We start from the raw sequence: 18,172 nt of genomic DNA, 5'->3' as shown, positions 1-18,172 counted from the left end.
TTACTGCGATTGCGTCAAACATACGAGATACATAGTCTGCTACTGCCGATCGTTTGCCGGCTTCTACACACATATAAAACAACGAAAATATCCAACGAGTCTCGGCTTTTCCAGCTACTATCTGTGTTACGTTTACGTAGCAATAAATAAATGATGCAGGAGCGCAATACAGTTCTATATCAATATAATATAAAATAAACTTTGTTCGCAGTCGGATCGATTCACGGAACGAAAGATTCGTTCAAGTGCTATTTCTATACGCTTTATTACGTTAAGAAAGTACAATGTAATCGTTTATTGTAATAGAAATGTTGCAAGGAAACTTGTTGCTAGTGTTTAACAAGTATTCAAAGAAGAAATCTCTTTTACCATGCAAGCGTACAAATACCGTAAGTACTTGTTTGATTCGTACAATAAGTTGCTTGTCTGGTGCATGAGTGTACCACGAGTGGTGCTACGAGTGCACAAATATCGAAGTACGCGTAATTTTAGATTGAAAAGAACATTTCCAAGTTGTGGTTTCTAGAATTTTCTTTTCGGTTATCCATAAATTATTTTCCTGTAATCGCGTTGCCTCTTAAACGATACTTTTCATTATACCCGTGAATATAACGCGGCATATTTAGTATCCGTTGTTGGATATTTTAGTTCTACGTTGTCTTATCCCCATAAAGGAATGGTATATAGTTATTATGAAAAAAGTGAAGTACAAATAATCTGTCATATAAAAGTCGTGGATGCTTCAAGTGTTTACTAGCTAAAGAACGATAAACAGAATATTTTCGTGTTCGATTAAGTGTTCGTCTTCGTTTGAAAATTATAGATTCGCATCGCGCATACATATCATATCGTGTTTCGTTATCTAACTATATTTAATGTAATAACGACCAACAGATCTAATCCACGAGGATAAAGATAAACATAAATATAATATATATAATACATATGTATAATAGATAATAAAGTGTTCTGCGGTACAATATGTTATTTCGAGTCTTAATATTGGTACCACGGATTTTTCAACTCCTTAGTAGCTTACTCCTTTTTGCAAAATTAATTAAAACTTGAAAACTTTGCTTCGTTCATTGCCATTAGCGTACAATTGTGTAAATGTACTAGAAACAACTTACTGTATGTAGATCAGCGAGATAAAAGGGGGACAAAAATTGTAAAATTACCATAGTAAGCAGTAACAACACGATCTAGAAAAGCTGAGTGGAAATGGTACTATATACGTACATATTTATTACTACGTATATGAATTTACGCTTCAAATTTAGTCAATTTTGATGTTCTGTTTCTTCGTCTTGTCATATTTTTCGGTATCTTATAAAATTTGCCGTATTAAGAATAAACAATTTTATACGTGTATAGGAATAAATTTAAATGTATCGCTATACGTGTATCTTATCTTTCAGATACATGCATGCTGTCAATAATAAATGTTATAAATAGTACTATAATTAATTGCAGCGTTACCAGTAACGTTCGTCCCAATTGCACTTATGCAAAAATCAGCGTAGCTATCGTTACAACGAGCATACAATTCTATGATACACTATATATGCGTTATCAATGGTATCGATAAAAATTACAGGACGTTAGATATTTAAACAAGAAAATCAGAATTTCATAACATTACGTTTAAACAATAACAAGTAGTTGAAATTTTGTTATCGATGTAAACGCGACTGTGAAATGTACGATATTTACCAAAATATACCTTACAGTGACACGTCCATCGATTTCTTTACTCATTGACATTTCGATTAAAGCGAACAGTGAAATAAAGATGAATGTAATCGACAAACTCGTATCGATTTATTAGAAAAATTATTTGACTCGGAATTTTTAGGTTAGCCAAGTACGTGTAAACGAAATATCTTTGTTTCTTCAAATTATAAAATTAATAAGAACGTTATAAACTTGGTCTTCGCAAGAATACGTCGAATGGGAATAAGATCAATCAACTCGCAGTAAAACAAAAGAATCGTATACTCGTTCGTATAAGAAGATAATCGAAAACTAATGCAGAAATTATGAGAAATCTTCTTTGATTCCTGAAACAGAATTTACCTACTTTATCATTACAACTACGATAATCTCGTATTATTCGGTATTCTCATATGTTAATGAAAAACGTAGTTAGACAAAACGCAGAAAATCTTGTACAAAATAATTTTATTATAACAGTCGGTTGATCAAATAATTAGAAAGTAATACAAGGTATTTGAGATTTTTCAAAATTACAAATCGTTATCGAAAAAAAGTATGTGAAATATTCAAAATACACCTTACTGTTATGAAAACAACATTTATTTACGCAATATTATAAAGTAAAATGCAATAACACTGCTGGAAGCATAAATAAGGATCAACATCTGAATAATGGGACATATATATGTATGTATAGCTATATCAAGCAAAACGAAGCTTCAAGATACGTATATATATGTGTATATATATATATTTTTATATAATATATCATACACAATATATTATATAATATATATACACACACACATATATATATATGTATGTAATATGTCTGTACCGCACAATTTTCTAGTGCAGAATTTCCTTCATTATTTACGACAATCATTTTCATCAACGTTATCTTGCATCTGACAAAATCAAAAACGAAAAAAGGAAAAAAGAAAAAAATGAAAAGAAACAGTAACTTCGTTATAAACAAGGGAAAAAAGTTCAAATGATGTGTAACGCGAAATTTGAAAATCAGTTCTGCAATCTTTGTATGTTTGCTTTCTGTAAAAAAGAAAATAATTTTCAGTTAGACTCTCTGAATTAAAAATTAGCTGCCCCTTTAAATAAAATTGGAATTTAAGTTGTAAAGTTGATACGTACCCGTCTATATAACGTTGTAATTATTCAAGTTATCACTAAAAATCAGAATAAACAATTTCTTGCGGTTTCTCAAATTTAATCGGCCGATAATATGTCAATGACTGATCCCAGCCTCGAGGTGCCGTATTATAATTGGCTAAGTTGTGAACGCTAGCGAGTTTTGGTCCTGTATAGGTATCACTTTCGTAAAGCTTTTTACCTGAAAATGAATAGATTAAATTTACAAAAATTATACATTCCTCTTCGATCGCTTTTGTACCAAACATGTAACTACGGAGCAGTTTGAACTATACACGAGGGCAGACTAACAAAGTTTTGCCTCCGTTGTGATGTTTCAGAATCCAGATAAAACAACTTCTTTCTAATCGTACGATATCTCCACTTCGTCGTAGCTGTGCTGGCATGTGCATTATTAAGCATTTTTGTTAGTTTATCTCGATGGGAATGCGTGTTCGATGTGAATGAGTGTAACGACAAAAGATGCAATTCAACGCTTTGGCTTTTCAGTGGTTCCGCGTGTACCATACAGTCAAGACTTGGCACCTAATGATTTTCAGTTTTCGAAACTAAAACAACACTTGAAAGATTCGCGTTTCAGCTGTGACGAACAGGTGGAGTTTGCCGCGAAGGAAGGTATGTAACTTCAAAAGTAAAAACTAAAAGTTTCTTTTCACTGTTGTTTCGTCAAGACGTGTCCTCACGTTCGTTCCTTTCATTCAAGCGGAGGCAAAACTTTTCGATATTCTCTTCGATCGCTGTCAGCAATATCGTCATTGGATTTTTCCACGAGTCAAATACCAAGAAACTGAAAAAACATTTACACTAACAAAGATAGTACATTGATATTTCCAGAGATAATACAAATATTCATTGCCCGTGAATGGATAGAGAATAAACTAGAATTAATGAAATACTTTGAAATAAAATCCCGATATTTTTAGTATCCTTCGGATAGAACACAAGCTTTAAACGCTATTCTAGAAGCTTTCCTCGACAAATAAAATATTCCACTTTTACAATTACATGTACGATCTAAAGTAAAACTGGCTATTCGCTATTTACTGCCCGGGATAATATTTTATCTAGCGTTGGTAGCCCAAGGATGAATATTCGCGAAACAGGCGTAAAATATAAATAGTTAGTTGTTACAAGAAAGTAGAAGCGCATGCGAGTTAAACTTGCCTACATCCGAACAGATGTCAGTGAATTTACAGTCCGGCGAAACGCCATGCAATAAGTTGTCGAGAACAGGTGTGCTGCGCAAGTGCTTAATAGTTTCCAAAATATCTTCTTGGGAAGCTATCATCGAGAGTAACAACGACTTCGCTTCCACAGGCACTTCCGACTCTGTATTCACAAACTTCCCGTCACCGTTGTTGCAGAAGTTTTCTACTTCCTCGGAAGTAACAGATCGACGTCGACTGGAACACTCTTCGCGATACGTCGACGAATATTCTTGATCGCCGTTCATCATACTCGAGGACTCCGATTTTTCTCGGTAGATTATTTCTTCGCTGTAATCGTTCATCTGGGAGTCGGTTTCGTCGGTCGTGTATTCTGTATCATCGGTAGACACGTAACCATTGTTACAGTGGTCTTGAAGCTTTACGAGTTCCTTGTATCTTTGTCGCTCGGTTATTCTGCGTTGTAATCAATTAAAATGATATTGCAATTCCGTGCGACCAATGTTCAGTTAAAATTCAATAAGTGAAACTCTATTCCGATAGAACAAAATTAAATTAAAGAATTGAGAATCGCTTATACCTTTGAACAGATTGGTAATTTACTACTGGTAGAACATTATGCATAAATAGTATAAATGTAGTATTTTACTTATACTTGATGCTTGCAAGCATTTGCTTATTTTTACGCATACATGTGTGCAATCATATTTCAATGTGAGACATTACAAGAACGATTAAAACGATGAGAATGGCATCAAGTTCAAAGATACCAAGAAAGCACATAACGCGCGAATCGAAAAGAAAACGTTGTACAGGAAATAAAAGGAAAGAGCATCGAAATTTAAATGGCATTTTATCTCACCTCCTATGTTCTTCCTCGTTGTTGTATTTAACGGAATTTTGCGTGTCAAAAAATCGCGTTATATCGTTATCGAGAGGAGATTGTCGTATAATTGGGATAACCTTCGGACTGAATTGTTTGTATTGCAGAATCGGTCTACATGTTTTCTCGAACTCTTGTATCAACTGTTTGACCGGAACCGGCGTGTACTCGCTCTCTTCGTTATCGATTTCTTGCCGATTATTCACGAACTTGCCCTTGTCGCTAATCGTGCTCTTCACACACTCTGTGATCCGTTGTTCTTTCATATAATTTTTCATCTCTTTGTTAGTAGCGTGCTGCGTGTTAGAAAAATTAGATTTATTCAGCGAAGCTTTGCTATAATTGTGATTGCGTCTGTTAGTAGCGATCGATGATGTATTCTCGTTAACGCTATTCCTGCCGTGATAGATGTTACGTTGTTCGGTATCAGGTTCGAAAGTGATTCGACGTGATTTCTCAACTATCGACGATCGAGATTTGTCAAGAGGGAAGTCATTGTCAGTGCCAACGGCTACTTCTCTCAGATAAATCTTTTTCACTTCGGTCTGGTGGTTGCACTCTTTACCGTTACATCGATATTGATTTCGGCCTGGAACGTTTGCAGGAAACTCTGATGGTTAAAACGTACAAAACTCTGCTTCGTTTTTCGATTTCTAAGACATTTTCGGTTAATTAGATTCGACGCCTTAACGTTACCGAGAATCAATCGTTTGACACGTAACTATAACCGCTTAGAAAAGTTTAGGAAAATTGAGCGTAAACGCGCTTTAACCCGCGTCTAGTTAGCTTCGATCGGTTGGCACCGATGTACAAATAGTTGTTTATTTTAGATATACAACTAAAAAGAACGCGACGGTAGTTTCGCATCGATTGAATAACATCGATGTCGTTTGCCAATTGAAGTCATCCAGGTTGTTGAACCTTAGACAAATCTCAAGCAGACGCGTCTAACATCGACTCGCAGGTACGTATAGAACACGTTGATCGTTTTAATGTCTTAGAACGAGTTTTTTTAGTCGGCTATATCGTAATTTAATCTGTAGAATTGCATGGAAAGTAAAGCAAGATTGAGAGAGTAGAAGAGCTTAGACAGACCAGAAATAGATACGAAGTAGTTTACCTCGAACTTAAGTCCTTGGAAATTGTTAGATATTTGCTCATGATGCGAAAACAATTCGAACAAACGAGAAAATAGCGTGGAGCGTTGCCAAATAGAAACGAGCCAACTAGATTGCGTAGTAGAATAAAGAAGATATATCTTTGTTCGAAAGTTGCGTACCTGTTGCAGGTGGATTTGTATCATCTAAAGACAAATCCACGGTAAAAGGATTATAAAATGATTTTTCAACGGCTGGCTCAGGTACTATAGATGTAAGAGGAGGTAGAGTTGTAAACTTCGAACTGCCATTCATCTCCTATTAATTGAAATTCAATTTCGTTTAACGTCTGTTTCGTTTATTTTAACGCGCTATGTTGTTTGCAAAAGTATAAACCTTACCGGTTTACCCGGATACATTTTCGGCATACCAGGAGTGCTCGGTATCTGTGGTTGATCTTTGTCTACGACCCATTTTTCAGATCTTTTCCTACGTTTCGCAAATATTTCAGCACCTGTAAATCGATTATACACATTGAAAAACGATGTTTCTTCGAAAGCGTAATAGAACATCATTGATTCGGACAGATCTAACGATATAAAACCGTTAATACGTGTAAATTACCACGGCCTCTTTGATTGTTTAAATCGCGAACAATATCAAAGAGTTTCTCAGGGTTCTTCGGTACTGGTTCGATATTCACTTCTTCTCCCAAAGCTTGAATACCGTGTATATCCAACACTTTTCCATGTGGGTTCATCATGCATTTTAGAGGAATTTTCTCCTATCGAAACAACATTTTCAATTAGGTACAGTTGTGCACAGTATTGATATATTAGCGAGTACAATGATATTATGGTACACATATACATATATGATTTCAGTTTGTTAATGAGAAAAAACAGAAAGGAATACTTTTGCAAGGAATATATCGAAACCGTAGAAACGAGCGTTCCCTTGCATATCTACATCTCGCTAACCAGTTTCATTTTGATAGATATTTCAAACACAATTTACAGTAAATATTCGTAAAATTACATGTCACATAAACAGAGTTGTAGAAATATTAGAAAGAAGAAAGTTGATCTCTCGACAGATATACGTCTGTTAATTTTTTACGTGAAAGAAATTCCGCATTAATCAAGTAGGTATAAAGTCAACCGCGCTAAAGATAAATTTAAGCAATTCAATACAATCTTTAAATTTGTATTGAATACTATATATTTGTACAGTGGATTTGCTAAGCTACAGAAACCAAGTGGAAGTTACTTTGTTGTTTTTCACGTTTTTAGATCACCGAATGTGCAACGCAATTTTTTACATTTCTGAAATGTAAGAATTTATTGATCGCACAGCGAGTAACGAATATTCGAGGTATATACGTATTTAGCTGATATATCTATCGAAATGACGTTTGTTACTTCATTATAAACGTCACGAAAAGTATGTATGTAAAAATACGCACTGCAATTTCGAACACACACCACTTACTCTATGAACAGGTATCAAAGGCTCTTCTGCGTCTTCTACACCTGTAATTCATCGATTTAGACAATTGAAACAAATTTTAATAAGATTTATAGATATTCGCAACGTATCGCGCATAGATGTGGGCTGAAAGGGGGTGTTGTTCATCAAATTCAACTTATCAATCGTTACACGCATATACGTACGGTATACACGTACTTACCATTGCCGTCGTGGATCCATTTGACCGATCGTTTTTTTCTGTTCACATACATAGATTGACCTTTACTTTTCATATTTTTTACATCGCTCAACGAATGCGAAATTCGTCGGGCAAGCTCAACTTGATCCTCAACTGTCGGATGCGACGGCGCATAAAAATACGAAGACGCAAACATTTTTCCTACGTGCAGAAAATTTTGTATATTTATTATCGATTATAACACGACGACTTAAAGATATTACGTACAGTATAAACGTTATCTGTTAAAATTTAATATACGAATATTTTGTATCTTTTTGGCAACTTACTATTTTTGGATTGCATAATTCCCTGAGAATCTGCGGCGGGTGTGAGTAATTTCTGCAAATTGACCGGTGTACTTCCATTGCTCTCCTTCGAAATAAAAGTAAGTCGGTTTAATAAAAATATTGAAAAATAAAAAAGTTTATATAAATCTAAAAATGGTTTAAAAAGTACTGGGAATATATAAATACAATAAGAGTAACGTACAGTATAATACATTACAATAGTATTATCTATATAGTATGTTAGTATATAGATCTGTGTTAGTATAGAGATCGCTAATTGTTTGGAATTCTTATCATCAGATTATATCGAATAAATTACAACGAAAGCAAACGTTCGCTTTTCCTACTTTAAGTTTCTGTCCCGCCTATTTAATAGAAACTTCACATTGTTGACAGTTGAATGCGTTTTAGCTAAGTGAATGCATTCTTGGCATTTTCCGTGAAACCTTGTTGCAAACAGATTTTTGCATAGTACATATATTATTATTTTCACAATTCTTACTTTAGCGCAGTTATTCTATATTAATATGTATTTCATATAATATTTTAATAAAGGTTACTCATAAGAAATTAATACTTTGAATATATGTATAATAAAATGTATGATTAGTATCAAAATTTATAAGAGTAAATGATATTACATTTAGAAATATTACAACTAAAGTTTGATACACAGAGTTATTCCTTTGCAAGGGATTAATTAATTATTTGTAATTTTAATAGTCTAAATGAAACTACATATATGTATATATATTGTATATTCGTTAATCCAGAGTTACGCATCTTAAAACGTACATATCTGATGAAACGAACTGCATTTGTAATAGAGTAATTTTAAAGAGATAAAATGGATGTAAACAAGCTGACGAATACAAACTGGGCAAGTTTACAGAGCCACGGTCACAAAGTTATTATAGGTTAATTCCATATTCACTAAATAGTACGTATATATACATGTATAAATATTATCCGGAAAAGTAACCATCAAATGTCTCGCAAGTACGAAAGAATCTCGTTTATCTTGAAATGTTAATCGTTGGGCGATCATGTTTTGTAATACAAAATAAAGTGAATATAAAGTGAACACAAAGTGAGTATAAAGAGACAAACGCGTCTGTTTAAATAACAAATGAATATTCTTAATCCTAAATAAATAAATAAACTTTCCGAAAAATTCTAGTTTAATTTTACATTAAATAGGGCAATTTATGAGTCGTAAAATCTTGATTGCTTTTGTGATCAAGGCATAAAACGTAATTTGTCAATGGTAAAATGTAAATGATTTGTAATAGAGAAAGAACGAGGAACAGAGGAGAAAGAGAATTCAACGTAAATATTTGTAAATGTATCGCTTATCATCGCTGTGCTTAACACGAAGCTAATTCATATTTAAAGAATCAAATATTAATTGCTATTATTAGTCTTAAGAATCTTATCCGTGGTGCAAACATACCAAAGACTTAGTTTCAGTGATCACAAGGTAAATACAATATACATACTCACCATATCGAAATGCAGTATTTTCGAAGTAAGATGCTCGAGAAAGTTCCTCTTCACAGGATCGTGCCTATCAGAGGGCTTAAAACCACGGGAACGTATTACAACATTGTCCGCGGAGACGCTTCGTTGCAGGTAATTGTTTCCTTGTAAATTACCGTAATTCACACTGTACTGGTACTCTGCATCCTTTGAATTTTCAGACGCGACTCTGTACGAACCGTACGTGTTGCTCAAAACGTTCCGCTTCGTGTTATTGTGTCTGCCGAAATGGTAACTGTTTAGTCTGTTTTCGCGCAAACCGTTCAATCTTCGCTATATACTTTGCTTTCTTATAATAAATCGATCTTTGAAAATCAATAGAATAGAAAATATATTGATATTACTCTCGTAACTACTTTTGACGTAGTTTCACTGTCAAATGGAAATTGAATTTTAAAGCTTCATTTCTGGTACGAAATAAACAATCGTTTTTTTTTTCCATAACGAGTGGTAACGTAAATTTTAAATGATATTATTTTGACAATTGAGAAATATAATAACGTATAAAAGATTATACAAATCATAAATATCACAGTATATAATTTGTACGTATGTTTAAAACGAACGTAATAGCACTTTCTACTTGAAATGTTACTTAACTTAAAATATTTTAGTACAAAGATCGGCTCAATGGTTCCGATTAATCAAGACACAGCGTACAGTTAGTAAAATTATGCGTAATACGTATTTATAAAAGAAGAAAGAAAAGCGAAACTGTGCAAGATTCAACGAGAATTCATCTCGTAAATGATATTATTTGAACGAAACGTCTTTCAAGAAATTAAGTACACAAATGTAAAAAAAAGTATCGACAACAAATCCGATGTATATATATATATGACATCGGATAAATCCGATTTCTTATCGAAGGAAATTGGTTCTCTTCCAAGCAGCCAATTAATTCCGCGTTGCAGTATTGGCAGCGGTACAATAAGGTTCTGTGCAAAAGAAATGCTAAATTTATCTGTTGTAACGTAATACGCAGTAACAGTTCGAGCGTTTGCGTTCGGGGTATACTACCAGTGCTGTATTTATTAGAAAGCAAGTTAATCGAAAAAATATTTAGACAAATCAAGACTAATTGTAAACTTAGAAGAAGTGAATCAATTAATATTTATAAAAGCTCAAATATCGTAGTATAAAATATAAGGTAAGAGTCGAAAGAAAGTTGTTAGTAGAAGATTGTAGATAATTTAGTCGTAAGAAAAATAGCTTTATCAACGCTGCATTCGTAAATATAAATGTTAATTAGAATTTATTAATATTAACGAATGACCGATAAAGTACTTCCGTTCGATTGTTTCATTTATCGTCGAACTTTTATTATATTTCGTGTTTGAATAATACTGCATAATTTTAATTCCGACTTGTATTTTTTTACAATATCGATACGATAGGAAATAATTAAAACGAATTACTGTATTTCTATAAAACCTATAACACGAATTATTCTCAATTAACGTCAGATGGTAATTCCTTCGGAAACATGTAAAAATGTATTTGAGACGCTGTAGAAAATTTTTCCAATTTAACGTCTTTTATAACTTCAAATAATATTACCGTTTTAACATTCTAACTACGAATAACGTGATCGATCTGTTGCTTTAAATAGATTATTCGGCAGAAGTTCGAGTGTTTTAAAACTGAACGAATTATCGAAGGGAATATCCCCATCGATCGAAAATAATGCTAATGTTCAATTCAAAGAATTTTTTATTGTCAATTATATGTGAAGAACAAATTTTCTACGATTAACGATATTACTTATCGTTTCTTAATATTATGTAATTAAAATATTTTTCCACTATCCTTAGGAATATAAAGAAATTTACCAATGGTTGACGTTAACCATTGATACTTAAAGTGATATTATTTAAAATTCCGTATACTTCAGACTTTAAAGACTCCAAAAAAGGGTCTCAAGCGATACGTTGCCTGTTTAATCATCGAAGCATCGCACGATTAAGCACAGTTTGTCTGATATTACATTTCCGTCGCAGGATATAACCCAAAACTTTCACAAAAAGTAAGAACGCGATGAGAAACTTTTTTTCTCGCTAATTTTCTATTTCTTCCTAATTGCCTTTCGAAAAGAAAGAAGGAAATGAAAATTTACTTATCGAACGGTGCCCTCCTCATTTCGACGATCTATGCACAGTTCGCTCGTTCCTTTCCTCCTTATCTTGAGGCGGTTTCCCTTTTCGCGACAATTCTTTTGCGAATTTACGTAACCCGCGAGCGTACTATACTCCGAACGAAGTGGACTGTACGGAAAGTGAACGAATCTCACGACGAAGGCTCCCTCGCCATGAAAGACAAAATCGCATCTTACAAAATGTTCCCTGGCACGCACGGACTTGGCCGGTTAGGCACACACAACCGCGGCAACTTCGTCAGCGCGGCACTTAGTGGCTAGCGGTCACCAGCATCGTCCGGTACTGGCTCATTCATGCCCGAGACTTATGGCAAAGAAACCGAACGCGGAACAGATATTTATTTTTATATCAAACAGATTATCATAAATTTCTTGCAAACGTGACGGAAAATTTCACGCTCCAGCTACATCGTTCGATAAACATTTGCTTTTTTTTCGATTCACCTACATACGTAACCGAATCCTCTTCCAATGGAGTCGCCCAAATGCTCAATCGTTCGAAGGACAAGCTCGATGCTTGGTCAAGCTTCCCTCGTCGCTTCTACCTTTGTTTCTTAACAATCGAAACACTATGATTCTTCTTCCTTCAAATTTTTTTTTCTTATCTGTAAGGTTCACTTGAATGAATTACTGCATAAGCACAGGATGCTTTATAATAGCGCCTAGCCGTCGCTATACCAACTTCCCGACTGCCTTGAGTCGTCTTCGGTAAAAATAGACTATCAGAAAGCGACACCTTAGAAATCAGTGGCTGTTGCTGTACACCACATAAGTTATAGCACCTATTCAATACCGTCACAATTTCTCTTAAACAATTTTATCACTTTATCATAATAAACGTTATCGATATGCAATAAACGATAGAAGCCGAAAAATTGCCTGACGAGAGATATCTCGGATAAATGATAATCTGTTTTTCTATTTGAAACGGCCGTATGTTAAACGTCAAATATCTATCTCGTAATAAAATTTATACCTAGAAGATTGAAATATATCTTTGGAATAATACACATTTAAATTAATAAAAGTATATTGTTGTTAACTTTAGATTAATAATCATGTAATTTTTTTTTCGTTATTTAGAACTATAAGAACATTTATTATACGATACATTGAATTCTGAAAAAGTATCACTTCGTTTATAAAATTAAAACTGATATCTATTTATTGTCATATACATGTAAAATTAATTACATTTAATCCCAATCGTCACTATTGATATCTTGCACGATATCTGTATTTTCTTTAGGTAGGTCAATATCCTTAATGGCTTTGCTAACTTTCAGCTTTTTCCTTTTTGGTCTAGAATGTTTCTCATCTTCATCAGACTTTCTCTCATCGGATTTTATCCTCATATCAAATTCACTCTCATCGCTGCTTTCTTCTTTATCTTCTATGCCTTTCTTTAATTTTCTGATAGTTGGTAAACTATATTCAGCGATATCTTCGTTCTTCGTAAGTAGTTTAAGTTTCTGAGATTGGTGGATTTTTATCCAAGATTCATAGAATTTCGATAACGATGTACCTTGCACTTTTATCTTGTTCTCCCAGTTCGTTATCTCCTGCATATTTTTTAAATCAATTGCGGTTTTATTACGTTCTGTTTCGATATATTTCCTGTTTTCCGCAATTTTATCTAACAGCTGTTTCATTTTTCTACAATAGTTTGCTATGTGACATTTCTTTAAAAATGCCTTTAGCTAGAAACAAAACAAGCGTGTAAAATTTCCGTTCGAAGTGTCATATTTGCATTAATATGAAAAAAGTTCGATTATAACGAGTGAATTAACATTAATACTGTCAACGTTCATTCGATAAAAATAAGAACATATAGATACAGTACGTACTATTGAGTTCTGAAATGTTTATGGATATTACCATGTTGTGTATATGTAATTCTTAAATTTCAATATGAGTATCAAATCAGTGCTTCAAGCTTTTAATATCTTCATTATCTACTATGTATATAGTATACATACTACAATTATACTTTATCACTTCATTAAATGAAAACATCCATAATTAACAACGGACAATATTAATTTTAGTTTATTTATAGTATAATAGTATAATTTCGTTTATTTAATTATACCATCTATTCAAATATAAATAATTGACTTACCTGTATTATACATGGTATATATAAATCAGGAAAATATACTGTATGACTATCTTTAGCAGCATTCTCTAAGATAAGCTTATATATTGAATCAATAACATTGTCTTTAAAACCATTTTCTTGTAATTGGGATTTGGACATCCTTAAGATACAAATGAAGGGTATTGGCTTCATTGATACTGCCTTATGTTTCTTATTAAAATCGTAGGAATTTAATATCTGCAAACATAAAGAATCTTATAATATACAAAAGATTTAAATATTGTTATAGTGACGTCAATTATAAATGGATTCATATACATTTAAATAAGGGTTTTAAATGAAAAAAATGGAAAATGTTTTTGTTAAACGATGAAATTAGTGCTTCCAACTAAATATTTGCGTTATTTATCAAAATAATACAATTGATTCCTAAAATTATTTTTCATCTTTTCTGACAAAATACTTTAACACATCATACCTCTAATAAAAATGGTAATACAGGTATAAATGTTCCAGTTTCTCTAGAAATATCTATTAACATTTGTAAACAGTGAAATCTCAGGGGATAATATTGTGGCGTTGGTATTACTTTGATAGTTCCTATGATAATCTGTAAATACATAATACATGTTAAATACTTGATTGATAAAAAAAATTATAACATTGAAAATAAGAATACACACTTGTACAAGAGGATATAAAAGTGAATGTAACATGGAATCACTTTTTGATAAATTTATCAATTCTGACCAAAATCTCAATGAATTTATGTACTGCCAATTGTACACAGCTTGAAAATGTTCCTGCAATGCATTAGATATAGATTGATTTATTAATAAAACATAATATTAACAGAAAAGTATATATAGTATTTTACTGTAAATATTATTACCTTTTTTTTTAAAGTCATAGCATTTCTTAAATGGATAGCTAGCTGTCTAATATATAAGAAAGCGTGATTGTAAGCTAAATTACTATCAAGCAAATATATTTCAACTAAAGAATGTCTCATAAAATTTATTGCAGGTAAAGTTGTGAGGGATACAAATTTAGAATTTTCAACATATTTTACATACATCGTCTGCAACATATTAATTCAAAAATGTTAACTGTACCTCGCTATATTTTTATTATATATATTATAAATACCAATATAGTATTAAAATTCTATTTTTACCTTAAATAATATTTCTAAAACAGATTCTTGATTGCTGGTCGCAATACGTAATATGCTCAAAAAAGAAACAACACGCACAGACTCTTCCCCAGTTGACCAAAATTTCAACAAAATCTTCAATAATGGCTTAGTTAATGATGAAAATGACTGTGTATATGGTAACATTTGATGTAAATGTTTTAAAAGGATTGTGAGAATATTAGACGACGTTACATTTTGTAAAATCTATAAATAAATACACATATATAGCTACAATGATTAAAATCCACCATGCTCAATGTTTAAATAGTAGTAATGGTATTTACCTTAATTAAATCTGTTAAATATGACTTGAGAATATTTTTTACTTTTCCAAACCGTTTAAGCTTATGAATGTGAGGTTGAGTTTCCGAACTCAGTTTTAAATAACGCTTAAATGCACCCGGTAAATACAGTATACACAGTTGTACAACTTCATTAAACACTAAAAAATATTTTAATTGTTGAAGTAGAAAATACATTTATTCAATATTAATATTGAATGCTAAAAAAACCAACCTGCACCACCCTCTACTTTATATTGTAATAATTGTGGATCAGCAGATTCAGCTACAGTGTGTAATGCGGCATGGAAAGCTTCTACAGCACATTTAATCGTTTTAGATGATCTGGAAAGTTATATACAGACGCATATAGTACGTATATACAAACTAATGCAACCAGTTTAATTAATAGTGGTATAAAATGATTTAATAATATAAGACAGTACTTGTCTTTTTGAATGTCTTCTTGCCATGTTTTTAATAATTTCAATGTGATTTTTCGTTTGTCCCTTATTTCACTACCTTGATCCATTTCATAATCACTCTCATCGCTAGCAACCTGAAATTTTATACATATAAAATAATATTTTTCTATCCCCTCTTATTTTTTATATCAAATAGTTCTGGTTTCGTTAATATATGGAGATATTTCATTTTCATACCTCTAAACGACTACTAGGTATATGTTTTGTATCTAATTCATTTAATGAAGATTTATCATCATTATTAATATCATCATCCTCGTCTGATATATTAAATTCTAAAAGATTTTTATCATTTTCTTTTAAATATTTATAAAACTCAGGATCTGTATCCTTCAATCTCATTAAAGACTTCTTATGTTCTACTGGATCCATGTCACTTTCGCTACTTCCAGCATCATCTTCATAGGTATTTTCACCTATCGTATAATATATAAAATTCTGCATAAATAAAATATAATTTTTTGCGACTTCTGAAGAAAATAAAGTAATATCTTTTTTCAATTATATATTACATATATTATATGTTTTATAGATATCACCTTTTTTTATAATATATCCAATGCATAAGCTTTTTCAAAAGTTAAGTACGTATAACACATGGTTGCAAAATACGTTAATGATTAAAATTAAACCAAATTATAGTATGTTATATTTTTCAGAGATGTTATACATATATAAAAAAAGTTCTTTTTGCACATTACTAAGGATACTTAAGTACAAAAGATACAGACACTATGTCTTTATAGTTAATTACCTACAGCACAGAAAATTTTTACTTGTTCCTTCTTTAAAGTTATTTAACTTACACAAACATTCGATCAGAGTCATAACCACAAAATAAAGTATCGTTGCAAAATCATTATTAAAAAATTGACACAATATTTATAATTTAATATATGCAAATTATTCACGTGTCACACACGTATCGTCCTTATATAATTCAAATTTAAATTCCCTTTAATCCCACATATTTTGATATATCTAATTTTCATGGATTATTCATAATTATAAATCAAAATATTTATCAATGTTTTAAAGTAATTGTTTCACCCATGCCCAAGTTTCAAATGTATCTTTGAGGTTAATGTATGATTTTGGATATTTTGAACCAAAATGATATAAAAACGCTGTTGACTATTTACTTGATTTAATTGTTTCTTTCATTCATTAGTACCTTGTTCATTATTATCATTGCCATTTATTTCGTCCTCAAAAGTTTGATTAAAGAAGTCATCCATAGTTGCATCTTTTAATTGCTTTCTCTTCTTTGTAACAAGCTTTTTTGTTTTTCCCTTCACAGATTTTTCTTTTTTTATCTTCATCATTTAACTGCAAGCAGAAACGAGCTAAACATAAGTTTATACATATGTACAAATGAATGTCAAGAAATAATATTGATACAATAAATATAACCTATAAAACTTCTATTTCTATTTTCTTAGTTTGATATTATGTTCTTATAAAATATATGATACGTACCAGAAAATGAGAATACTGTTTATTTATGTTATATGGTATTTTTGGTTTTTAGATTAAAATGTTTACGATTCTAGCTCGTTTTAAACATTACTTCAACTTCCCACGTGCATAACTTGGTAAATCAATAACACAACATGTAATATTGGTAATTGTAGGTATCTGATATAACTTTTGATGTTGATAAAATAGAAACCATCCCTATCATCAAGTACTTTCAATGATCTTTATCGACTGGACGAGGAGGTATCTTTTAAAAAAAATCTTTTTTCTAAAATTATCATCGCAACAGAGATATCTAATAATACATCTTCAATACGAATAAACAATAGAAAAAATAAATAAATTCATTTTACGAAGGACGGGAAGTAATTATTTATTACCTCTTTGTACTTGTAAAATTATTATTCCATTCGAGTTCGCCTAATGCAGATGCATTTATAATAACTCGTAATATTTGAATTAAAAATTAAGAAAATTTACTACTAAATGTTTGAATTATTATATCGATAATTAAGATGTCGTACATTATTATAATCTGTATATGTGTTTCAGGCAATCGCTATGTTCACAGATTTTGTAAAATCTTGTTCGCAAATAACATGCTTCGTTCCTCAATATACTCTTCTATTTTAAGAAAAAATACCTATATTTTAACAATTATTTGCTAAAGAAAAGAAGTCTTAAATAACTTAGTAGTAAGCAAATTCATTGCGTAACAAACTGTAGAAGAAATAAATTAACAATGTGCTGTGCACACTACCTAAACAATATTAGTAGGGTCATGATCGCGATTACCACCAACAGGGGATACTATCGATACGATATAATTTTTAAAACATTCGACTAAATAAAGAAAGCGACAAACAATTCTTATATCGTCATTACGGTCCTTGAATTTGACGTTCAT

At 31.7% G+C, this 18,172-nt stretch overlaps 1 protein-coding gene and 1 long non-coding RNA gene across 8 annotated transcripts; one reads left to right on the top strand and one right to left on the bottom strand.

Moving 5' to 3' along the window:
• The first annotated feature begins 62 nt into the window (after nucleotides 1–62).
• On the top strand, nucleotides 63–6,208 carry LOC117235672. Its single transcript, XR_004493714.1, has 3 exons — nucleotides 63–389; nucleotides 5,763–5,896; nucleotides 5,976–6,208. It is a non-coding gene; the product is annotated as an uncharacterized LOC117235672 (long non-coding RNA).
• LOC117235665 (nucleolar complex protein 2 homolog) lies at nucleotides 2,295–17,516 on the bottom strand. 7 transcript variants are annotated; one of them, XM_033497916.1, is made up of 14 exons: nucleotides 17,266–17,516; nucleotides 16,961–17,132; nucleotides 15,964–16,202; nucleotides 15,748–15,860; nucleotides 15,537–15,646; nucleotides 15,305–15,462; nucleotides 15,000–15,224; nucleotides 14,715–14,903; nucleotides 14,506–14,625; nucleotides 14,301–14,432; nucleotides 13,844–14,059; nucleotides 12,170–13,421; nucleotides 9,531–9,786; nucleotides 8,027–8,112 (listed from the first exon to the last, which is right to left on the bottom strand). In XM_033497916.1, exons 2-12 carry the CDS (start codon nucleotides 17,109–17,111, stop codon nucleotides 12,918–12,920), a joined length of 2,157 nt encoding a protein of 718 aa, XP_033353807.1. In that variant the 5' UTR covers nucleotides 17,112–17,132; nucleotides 17,266–17,516; the 3' UTR covers nucleotides 8,027–8,112; nucleotides 9,531–9,786; nucleotides 12,170–12,917. The 7 variants fall into 7 exon arrangements, with proteins under 7 accessions (XP_033353811.1, XP_033353805.1, XP_033353810.1 ...); XM_033497917.1 differs by having other exon boundaries at nucleotides 12,166–13,421; nucleotides 16,961–17,115; XM_033497915.1 differs by having other exon boundaries at nucleotides 16,961–17,115.
• Between the last annotated feature and the right edge of the window lie 656 nt (nucleotides 17,517–18,172).

Source organism: Bombus vosnesenskii, unplaced genomic scaffold (genome assembly GCF_011952255.1).
Source record: "Bombus vosnesenskii isolate JDL3184/JDL3185 unplaced genomic scaffold, Bvos_JDL3184-5_v1.1 scf7180000013319, whole genome shotgun sequence".
NCBI classification, from domain to species: Eukaryota; Metazoa; Arthropoda; class Insecta; order Hymenoptera; family Apidae; genus Bombus; species Bombus vosnesenskii.
This window is presented reverse-complemented; position numbering and strand designations above follow the sequence as displayed.